General features: G+C 40.3%; 2 protein-coding genes across 2 annotated transcripts; both read left to right on the top strand.

Annotated features, from left to right (window-relative positions):
• The first annotated feature begins 242 nt into the window (after nucleotides 1–242).
• LOC135516049 (vesicle transport protein GOT1B) lies at nucleotides 243–3,635 on the top strand. The gene is made up of 5 exons (XM_064940037.1): nucleotides 243–417; nucleotides 899–990; nucleotides 1,316–1,494; nucleotides 1,759–1,840; nucleotides 2,582–3,635. The coding sequence occupies exons 1-5, from the start codon at nucleotides 393–395 to the stop codon at nucleotides 2,618–2,620; spliced, it is 417 nt and encodes a 138-aa protein (XP_064796109.1). The 5' UTR covers nucleotides 243–392; the 3' UTR covers nucleotides 2,621–3,635.
• A 5,526-nt stretch (nucleotides 3,636–9,161) lies between these two features.
• Nucleotides 9,162–10,407, top strand: LOC135515445 (spexin prohormone 1-like). The gene is made up of 5 exons (XM_064939109.1): nucleotides 9,162–9,167; nucleotides 9,322–9,466; nucleotides 9,741–9,803; nucleotides 9,970–10,056; nucleotides 10,227–10,407. Exons 1-5 carry the CDS (start codon nucleotides 9,162–9,164, stop codon nucleotides 10,289–10,291), a joined length of 366 nt encoding a protein of 121 aa, XP_064795181.1. The 3' UTR covers nucleotides 10,292–10,407.
• The last annotated feature ends 1,119 nt before the right edge of the window (nucleotides 10,408–11,526 follow it).

Genomic DNA, 11,526 nt, shown 5'->3' with positions numbered 1-11,526 from the left:
AACTGCAATCCATACTGAATCAATGTTTTATTTTGTTTAACCTTTATTTTACGATACAATACAACTTAGAAAACATTTTCCATCCGGAAAATGGACAAGTGTATGTAGGCAGGGCAGATATTTTCCAACAACTACCTAGTTATATTCAGCAGAGAAGTGCTCTCCTTAACCTTTTCACCAACATTTTGATACAACCTTTAAGAATGTTGAATGCCCCCCTGGTTTTGTCCGGAAGAATAATCTTTCTAATGTAACCAAGAAGGCGTGTTTCCGGAAGACGTGGCTAGTGCTACAGTGGCAGCTGTTGTAATAGTACTTTAACTTGTATTTTAGTACAGTACAATTAACAGTGTCAACTTGTACATTTTACAAGCTGTTGATTCATTGACAAAATGATCTCTCTAACGGACTCACAGAGTAAGGCGATTTCTATTTTATCTAACGGCTGTTGCTGCTGGCCAACTTGTTCCAGCTCTCTAGCTAACGTTAGCAAGCTAGCTAACTCAATCAACTAACTCTCTCAGCTACATTACTAGCTAAATTAAGCTAGGCTATTCTTTTACGTGAGGAAACCAGCTAGAAACAGCTAGTTAGCTAAATAGTATGTTTTGCTAAATAGAGTGACCATTGACAGCTAACGTTAGCTAGCGAATTAATGACATTCATTCTGAGCCAAATGGCTGGCAAGGGAGCGAGGACGTAAATTGAAACCACAGGAGGTTGGTGGCACCTAATTGGGGAGGACAGGCTCGTGGAATGGTATGTTGGATGCCATCCATTCGCTCCGTTCCGGCCATTATAATGAGCCATCCTCCCCCCAGCAGCCTCCTGTGATTTGAAACGTATTAACGTTAGTGTGCTTGGATACTTGAAATAATGTGATTCCTTTTTCTTGCAGAGATCGGAATGGGACTTACAGGCTTCGGTGTGTTTTTCCTCTTCTTTGGAATGATCCTGTTTTTTGACAAAGCCCTCCTTGCAATAGGAAATGTGAGTGATTTCATCATCACCATCCACAGTTCATATTCAGGATGTTTGCCTACCTTCTGCAGCTACATACATAAGGCTTATGTTTTGCTATATTTATTGGATTTTGGTGTGATCTGCAATTCCATTATCTCTAAGTGACACTAAGTGACACACAGCTGCAGTCAGAGCTCCTTACTTGAGGGTTAACAGTTCACCCTCTATCAGTGTGTGCCTCTCTCTCTCTCTCAACAATCACCACCTTTATAGAGTAGTAATTGTGAAGTACTCTGTCATTGTCAACAAACATTGACATTGTCTGTTCCCTGTCCCTTCTATCTCTCTTTAGATCTTGTTTGTGGCTGGCCTGTCGTTTGTGATCGGTCTGGAGAGGACGTTCCGCTTCTTCTTCCAGAAACACAAGATGAAGGCCACCAGCTTCTTCCTGGGTGGAGTGTTGATCGTTCTTATAGGCTGGCCCATTGTGGGAGTGGTCCTGGAGGTCTATGGCTTCTTCCTTTTATTCAGGTGTGTACAGTACAGTACAGGCACCAGGCTCAGTTTGTTAAGCTTATCTTTAGAATAAGATCTAGTCTGGAGGGAATCAAGCCAAACTTTGTTTTATCCTGTCAACTGTGTCTAGCCTCCACCCCCTGTTGAGTGCAGCCCCCATTTAATGCAAGGGCTTGCTGCGTGTAAAGAGCCGTAGTCCATCATCATATGTGCTTGCTGTTATCAACTAACTCTCTTTCTCTGCCCCCTCTCTCTTGTCTTTCTCTTTATCTTCTCCAGGGGTTTCTTCCCAGTGGCAGTAGGCTTCATCAGAAGGATACCCATCCTGGGCTCCCTGCTAAACCTCCCATTCATCAGTGGGGTGAGTACAGTGATGTTGGGTAAATTCTGATCGCCGGTCGTGGCGAAAAAGTAACGCTCCTATAGTTTCAATGTATTTTTCCCGGTGGGTAAACTGTGTTTACTTGCGTTTACCCTCCACTACACCACTGGGTGAGTAAGAGTATGGGAACAGGAGCTACAATGCAGTGGGTGTTGTGTGGGCTGAGGTGGTTACACTAAAGACAACACAGAGTCCTCTTTGTTTCTGACAGTGGTTCTGGAAGGCTGTAGTGTCTCATACAGTGTCACTCAATCTTCTCATATAAGAGCGTGTGTGTATGTTTTGAGGTGTATGTTCGTGGAGTCACTTGTTTTGAGGAGAATGTGTCTCTCTCTTTAAAGCCTTCGTAATTAACTCTGAGGACAATCCGCAGTCTTGGTCAGTCACTGCAGATTTTCCCTTGCATGTGAGCATGATCCACATCTGTTTATAATGTATGTTATATTGTAATGTTGCCTTATGCCTGACCAGAGTAGGTATTGGTTGGTATTGGTATTGGTATTGGAAGTAATTTATACAAGGACACCAGCAACAGCATTTATCCTTCACACTGTTTTGTATAGTCTACTCAGTCACGTCAAGCAAACATTTCATTTCCCGTGTACAACTATGCACTAAATGTTTTAGTGAAGCTTGTATATTTCATCTATTTTGCTCTACTTTGCAAAGGGGACGGTAGACTGTTGACTTATATTTGTTTATTTTCTCTCTCTCTTTCAGTTTGTGGACAAAGTGGGAGAGAGCAACACCATGGTATAACAGTGACTTTTTGTTTCTGAAGAAAATAGATCTCTATTATATTTATGATACAGTAGTTCTCATAAAGCCACTTAACCCCCATTGGTCAATTGCTTACTTCCAACAGTTAGCTAGGTCATTTTCATGAGACTTTGTATATGAAGACCTCTTCCCATTTAAAGGGAAAACTGTCTGCTTTTTTGTATCTTGATTCTGCAGTTTTAAGGTCCGTACCATTCAAGGGTACCAGTCCTGGTTGCTACAGGCGACAGTTACTAATGAATCTGGAGTTGGTTACGATTGCTACCCCAGAATGTTTTACATGTCGTTGTTGAATGCTACACTCCTCTACTGGAGAACTCCCCACGAGGAGGAGAGTCCCTCTAATGGACTGAAGAGAAGCATTTTGGCTCTCTTACTCTACTATTGAATGTACAGACAAACTCACCATGTCATCGCCTCTGAAGATAGCCTCTGGACAACCTCAGAAGAGGTGTGGAGGAGGAGAGCTAGTCCTATTATTACATTGTAGATGTGGCCAGGGGGTTTTCCTAATGCTGTGCTGTCTTGCCAAAAATGAACTAAGGGTTAGCAAGATTGCACAAACAGATCTTAGACCATGTTAGGGTTTCCTGACAATATGACCAGGGAAAGCTCAAAGCCATAGTTATAGGTGGTTTCCTGGTCAGGTATTGGAAAGACTCCTGGTCTTACTTATGGTGCCTGTGCTTTCTGGACTACAACTTGAGTCCTGTGGAAGAAAATAGGTTTACTTTCCTTTTCTCTCACGCCTGTTATGAGTACCAGATCTGGCAGTTGCATATTTTCCCCTTATTTTTCTGTAATTTCTGTGTATGACTGGATGAGAACTTCTGTAGATTTTGTTTAGATTTTTTTTAAAGAGCAACATTTGAGTTGGAATTGTATCAATCTAAACTATAGGAATGGAGGAACTGAATGGAATGGTTACATGTGAAATGACAATGGTTTGACAATGTTTTGTCTGACACTTTTGTAATTACACTTTTTAAAATAACTTGCCTTGTGCCGTTGTCTGTCATTCATTGTGTTTTGATTGTGACAAATTGCAAATATACTGAACAAAAACATTAATGCAACATCTTAAGTGTTGGTCCCATGTTTCATGAGCTGAAATAAAAGATCCCAGAAATGTTCCATACGAGCACAAATCTCAATTCTCTCAAATTATGTGCACACATTTGTTTACATCCCTGTTAGTCAATATTTATAATTTGCCAAGAAAATCCACCCACCTGACAGATGTTGCATATCAAGAAACTAATTAAACAGCATGATCATTACACAGGTGCACCTTGTGCTGGGGACAATAAAAGACCACTTTAAAATGTGCAGTTTTGTCACACAACACAATATCACAGATGTCCCAAGTTTTGAGGGAGTGTGCAATTGGTATGCTGACTGCAGGAATGTCCAGCAGAGCTGTTGCCAGATAATTGAATTTCCCTACCATAAGCCGCCTCCAAAGTCGTTTTAATGTATTTGGCAGTACGTCCAACCGGCCTCACAACCGCAGACCAACCCAAACTCTACTCTGACCACGCCAGCCTAGGACCTCCCCGTCCGGCTTCTTCACCTGCGGGATCGTCTGAGACCAGCCACCCGAGCAGCTGAGGAAACTGAGTATTTCTTTCTCCAATAAAGCCCTTTTGTGGGGAAAAACTCATTCTGATTAACTGGGGCTGGCTCCCCAGTGGGTGGGCCTGGCACCCAAGTGGGTGGGCCTTTTCCCACCCATGGCTGCGGCCCTGCCCAGTCATGTGAAATCCATAGATTAGGGCCTAATTTATTTATTTAAATTGGCTGATTTCCTTATATGACTTGTAGCTCAGTAAAATTGTTGCATTTTGCATTCATATTTTTGTTCTGAAACCCTTGACTTTTTTCACATTTTGTTACGCTACAGTCTAATTCTAAAATGTATTGAATAGTTTTTTTCCCTCATCAATCTACACAATGGCATAGGCCAAACAAGGCACTCACAGGGTCAAAAACATGACATCACTACTCACATGAATAGACATTTTTATTTAACCTTTACTTAACAAGTCCGTTATGAACAAATTCTTATTTTTCAATAACGGCCAACACCGGCAAACCTGGACGACAGTGGGCCAATTGTGCGCCGCCCTATGGGACTCCCAGTCATGGCCTGGATTTGAACCAGAGTGACTGTTGTGATGCCTCTAGCATTGAGATGCAGTGCCTTAGGCCACAGCGCCACTCGGGACCCCAAAAAATGAAAATGGAACACATTATAATGGCAGGCCTATTTATCTCAACATTTATCCACATAAGTTGTAAGATTGTAGAGCTTTTCTTTGTACTGTTTTATTTAACTATCACAGGTCCAAATGGTCCTACTATCATTTTGTTAATTTTTAATGTATGAATAACTTTTGGAAGAATGTAATTCTTTGTCTCAATACACATTTCACTGTAGGCATATGCTAGGCCTACTGCTAAACTTCTCTGCAATTGTTTAGTTTAGTTTTGGATTGTTTACCAGCATTAGGCTAGATATAATAATTGATGGTAATGTCAATGAGAATCCCAGGGAACCCATCACCTCCAGCTTCCCTGAGTCTATCCCAATCAAACACTCCTACATTCATTGGGAGACTGTCAGCTGTTCATTCATAAAAACGACCAGGCATCTATCCATGAACCGCTTCACTGCACAAGAAGTAAACATATCAATATTTCCAAAGCAATTACTTTCATTTTTTACAACAGTAAGAATACTGATAGTGTCTCAGCATTTTGCATGAAATGGCTTCTTTCTTTAATTTTGATAAAATATGACCTTAAACAGTGCCTTTAGAAAATAGTCACACCCCTTGACTTTTTCCAAATATTGTGTTACAGCCTGAATTTAAAAGTTATTAAATGTAGATGTTTTTTGTCACTGGACTACATACAATACCCCATAATGTCAAAGTGGAATTACAGTACCAGTCAAAAGTTAGGACACACCTACTCATTCAAGGGTTTTTCTTTATTTTTACTATTCTACATTGTAGAACAATAGTGAAGAAATCAAAATGATGAAATAACACATATGGAATCATGTAGTAACCAAAAAAGTGTTAACTTCTTTTATATATTATATTTTATATTTGAGATTCTTCAAATTAGCCACACTTCAATTAGCCACCAGCTTTTCCAACAGTTTTGAAGGAGTTCCCACATATGCTGAACACTTGTTGGCTGCATTTCCTTCCCTCTGCAGTCAAACTCATCCCAAACCATCTCACTTGGGTTGAGGTTGGGTTATTGTGGAGGCCAGGTCATCTGATGCGGCACTCCATCACTGTCCTTCTTGGTCAAATAGCCCTTACACAGCCTGGAGGTGTGTTTTGGGTCATTGTACTGTTGAAAAACAAATGATAGTCCTACTAAGCGCAAACCAGATGGGATGGCGTATCGCTGCAGAATGTTGTAACCATGCTGGTTAAGTGTGCCTTCAATTCTAAATAAATCACAGAGTGTAACCAACAATGCACCCCCACACCTCCTCTTCCATGCTTCACGGTGGGAACCAAAAATCTATCTCACAAAGACATGACGGTTGGAACCAAAAATCTCAAATTTTGACTCATCAAACCAAAGGACAGATTTTCACCAGTCTAATGTCCATTGTGCATGTTCATTGGCCCAAGCAAGTCTCTTCTTCTTTGTGGTGTCCTTTAGTAGTGGTTTCTTTGCAGCAATTTGACCGTGAAGGCATAAACAGTCAATGTTGAGATGTGTCTGTTAGTTGAACTCCATGAATCATTTATTTGGGTTGCAATCTGAGGTGCAGTTAACTAATGAACTTATCCTCTGCAGCAGAGGTAACTCTGGGTCTTCCTTTCCTGTGGTTTCATCATAGCGCTTGCCATAATATGGACTTGGTCTTTTACCAAATAGGCCTGTCACGTAGAGTGGGCCAGAAGGCTAAACTGGAAAACCTAACCTCTATCAAAATAAAAAGATGCGGAGGTGCAAAAGTTCTTCTGTGCAAGGGTGTTTATTTACATAGAACAACAGTACTTCCATCAAACGTATACCTTATGGGACAGCTAAAAACAATGCTGCCCCCATCCACAGCTCAATCCAAAATGCCTCTTCATGAACTGAAAGAGAGGCTCCTTTTGAAGGACTAGCCCCTCCCCTCAGAACAATTAACACTAATTAATTAAGCAATTACCTATTAGAACCTACATTTTCCATTCAATAAGCATACTAAAGTATATACATTGCAACACGTTTTTTATGAAACAATATCCCAATATAACATTTACAAAATTACATCACTACTGACATAGTGTCTTTCAATATGCCCATTTACACTAATGAGCCATTCGGGACAGGCACTGCAAAGTCATCCCATTCCCCTAGCTCAGGTCCTTATCCAGCATACCTGGAAGCTACAGAGATGAAGAGAGAGAGAGGAACAGAACAAACAAACACGCTAATCCATAACATTGATAAGTATAATAAATATTGCTTATATTAAATATGACCACATGTCTGATTATTTCTTTATCCCATAACTGGTTGCTGAAGTAAGTGTGAAATGTATGTACTAAGATAGAGAAATAACCAACATTGTTAACTTATCTGATAATGGAGCAGGGAGGAGTGATGAATGTGTGCGTGCGTTAAAGTACCAAATGCTGCCCGCAGGCCAGTGATGGACTTCTACGTCACAATGGCTACCTTCTGTATACCACCCCTACCTTGTCACAACACAACTGATTGGCTCAAACACATAAAAAAGGAAAGAAATTCCACAAAGGATATTTTAACAAGGGACACCTGTTAATTGAAATGCATTCCAGGTGACTACTTTATGAAGCTGGTTGAGAGAATGCCAAGCATGTGCAAAGCTGTCATCAAGGCAAAGGGTGGCTACTTTAAAGAATCGCAAATATAAAATATATTTAGATTTGTTTAACACGTTTTTGGTTACTACATGATTCCATATGTGTTATTTCATAGGTTTGATGTCTTCACTATTATTCTACAATGTAGAAAATAGTAAAAATATAGAAAAACCCTTCAATGAGTAGGTGTGTCCAAACTTTTGACTGGTGCTGTATATTTTTTGACATTTTTACAAATAAAATGTTAAAAAGCTGAAATGTTTTGAGTCAATAAAGTATTCAACCTCTTCGTTATAGCAAGCCTAATTAAGTTCAGGAGTAAAAATGTGCCTAACAAGTCACATATTAAGTTGCATGGACTCACTCTGTTTGCAATAATAGATTTTGTACATTATTTTTGAATGAGTACCTCATCTCTGTACCCCACGCATACAATTCATTATCTGTAAGGTCCCTCAGTCGAGCAGTGAATTTAAAACACAGATTCAACCACAAAGACCAGGAAGGTTTCTCTAAGAAGGGCACCTATTGGTAGATGGCATTTATTTTATCATAAAAGCAGACATTGAATATCCCTTTGAGCATGGTGAAGTTATTCATTACACTTTGAATGGTGTATCAATATACCCAATCACTACAAAGATTAAGGCGTCCTTCCTAACTCACTGAGTACCACTATTCATATTTTCAAGTACGGTGGTGGCTGAATTTTATGGGTATGCTTGTCATCGGCAAGGACTAGGGATTTGTTTAGGACAAAAATATATGTAATAGAGCTAAACACCAGCAAAATCTTAGAGGAAAACCTGGTTCAGTCTGCTTTCCAACAGACACCGTGAGACAAATTCACCTTTCAGCAGGAAAATAACCTAAAACACAAGGCCAAATATACACTGGAGTTGCTTACCAAGACAACATCTAATGTTCCTACAGTTTTGACTTAAATCGTCTTGAAAATATATGACAGGACTTGAAAATGGCTGTCTAACAAAGATCAACAACCAACTTGACAGAGCTTGAAGAATTTAGATGTTAACATGCAAATATTGTACAATCCAGGTATTGAAAGCTTTTAGAGACCCAGAAAGACTCACAGCTGTAATTACTAACACGTATTGACTCGGTGGGTCGAATAATTACGTAATGAAGATATACTGTATTACTGTTTAATTTTTCATGACTTTTTAACAAACTTTTTAATTTTTTTAAACTTTGCCATTACAGGGTATTTTGTGTAGATCATTAACAAAAAATGACAATTAAATCCATTGTAATCCCACCTTTGTAACACAATAAAGGTGTAAAAATTCAAGGGGTGTGAATACTTTGAAGGCACTGTAGATCTATGATTGCCTTTGGCAGCTAATTGTATACATAAAATGTGTATTGTGTACATTAAAATGTGAGTAATTGATTTGATTGGTTCCTCTCTGCATTCCCTCTCTGCGCTTGGAGTCCACCTCTCTTTCATCAAATTGGCATGACCTATTGCTGTTGACATCCATAACGCGTTGCGCTGTGGGCTACGAGGTCTCCCTCACCAGTCCAATATAAATACAGGGGTAACATTTGCCAAGGCACACAACTTCTGCCCTTTTCCACTTGAAACGGATCTCTACTGGCATTACAGGGATCTAATATCCTCCGTCGCAATGAAGGTAAGTTGCCTGTTGAGGTACATTTTGATCTTTTGCGTTTTTATGAATGGAGATGAGCATGGCACATGCAAATGATTACCTTGTCATTAATTTTGAATGCATATTTGTTTTACATTGTCTGCTTGTTCATATAGCATAACTCTACTTTTGACTGTTTCAGGGTGTGAGGACTATTACAGCTTATGCACTTGCTCTTTTACTTCTGGTAACGCTCGTCTCCCATTCGTGCAGCGCACCAAAGGGCAGTTTCCAGAGGAGAAATTGGTCACCTCAGGCAATGCTGTACCTCAAGGGCACCCGTATGTCTTCTATCTATATTAGCCTAATCATACTTTGCATTCCTTTGACATACATTTCAAATGTGTTTTTGCATTCATGTCCTACACAGAGAATAATTGGAAAAAATATGCATTTATAAGCTGTTTTTGTGGCTATAATAATCTTTAATGTAAAGGGATTAACATAATTTAAATCTGAAGTTGTCCTATTACTTCCTAATTATGTATGTTTATTTATGAATGCAACTAAAATATATTGTATTTCATAACTGTGTGACTGTGTATGTTATTACAGAGGGACGGCGGTTTATCAGCGAGGACAGGAAAGAGGGAGACGTATATAACACATTACATTTAGGTAAATACAATACACTTGTATTTGGCAGTATGCACATATTGTTACTTTGTATGGCTCTGCTCCTGTATGGCTCTGTAAAGTAGTGCACTGTATGGGGAATAGGGTGATTTGAGATTTTACCATCATCTTTTACCTGTCATTACTGTGTATGGCATCCTCTTTTCAGAGACTCGGAGTCAAAACACAGAGAAACTCAGTGTGAACCAGGCAGCCACAGTCCTGCTCAATTTCTTGCAGCAAGCCAAGGAGGATGGTGAGTTGGGTCATACTGCAGCCTACGGTAATGGTTAAGGACACATCCAAGCTAGCCAGGACGCGTACCTCGATAAGCGCTAATTCAGGCATCGGGTTCCCTTAACTACATCCAAGCTATAGGTTTGAAATTGCCATAAAGTTAATTGCACTTATCTTTTTTCGTTTCAGGAGAAGAAAATCCTGAACAGCTGTACTTTCAAGACTTGCCGGCATGGAAAAGAGAGTACTTCTGATGCATTTTATAATGTATTTATTATTGTTGACAACATTCTAATCTATTGCATCTGTTGATCTCTTGTTGTTGGATGTAGACTATTTAATGCGACGTGAGAAACACTGGACTCTTAAGTACGGCTACACTGAAAATGTTTGAATGTATTATTTAAAGAAAATGTTTAATAAAATGATTTTGAATTCATAGCAACACTTGTCTAAGGGTATCTGATCATAGAAGTAATGTACTCAGGACTAGGGTTGGCCATCCCAGGCTATAGAGAGAGAGACCTCTCAATGCAATTCCTGATATATAACTATTGATTAAACGATTCATGTCTCATTTCCTATGGGTGTGAGGGGACTTGATCATCAAAAGAATAGCTATTAGAAAATATGCAAAGGTGGTATGTGTAACAGCTGTTTAAGGCTCAGTGTCCCTTCAACAGATCCAATATTGTACGTTCTGGGCTGGAACAAAAACCTGCACATACTGCAGCTCTCAAGGACCAGGGTTGGCCATCCCAGGCTAGTAGCGAGAGATCTCTCGGTTGGCAGTCTCTCCTGGGTATGTCTTCTTGCCCTGAAACCCACAGTGAAGGGGGCTTTGATGTTCTACCTGTCCCGCTCTGCCTCCTCATCTTCATCATATGGCTCTTCATCATCATCCTCCTCATCACTGTGGTGGGGGTTAGAGTGCACTGACGCCGGGGGGGAGGGGGGCACAGAGAGAGAGAGAGGGAGAGAGAGAGAAAGAGAGAGAGACAAATTATTCATGTCTCTGGACAAACCACAGCGCAACTGCACCTGTACAATACATACAACATACAAACCGTGAACACATGAGCAGAGAGAGAGAGAAACAGGGAGAGGTTGTTTTACTCAAGAAGGAACCTTCTCCGCTGTGCAATGCTGTTTCCGAGCTGGCCACGTGTGCACCTCAGCCACGCTCAAGGTACTAAACGATATCATAACCGCCATCGATAAAAGACAGTACTGTGCAGCTGTCTTCATCGACCTGGCCAAGGCTTTCGACTCTGTCAATCACCATATTCTTATCGACAGACTCAGTAGCCTCGGTTTTTCTAATGACTGCCTTGCCTGGTTCACCAACTACTTTGCAGACAGAGTTCAGTGTGTCAAATTGGAGGGCATGTTGTCCGGTCCTCTGGCAGTCTCTATGGAGGTACCACAGGGTTCAATTCTCGGGCTGACTCTTTTCTCTGTATATATCAATGATGTTGCTCTTGCTGCG

The sequence above is a fragment of the Oncorhynchus masou genome, chromosome 27, assembly GCF_036934945.1.
Source record: "Oncorhynchus masou masou isolate Uvic2021 chromosome 27, UVic_Omas_1.1, whole genome shotgun sequence".
NCBI lineage: Eukaryota > Metazoa > Chordata > Actinopteri > Salmoniformes > Salmonidae > Oncorhynchus > Oncorhynchus masou.
This window is presented reverse-complemented; position numbering and strand designations above follow the sequence as displayed.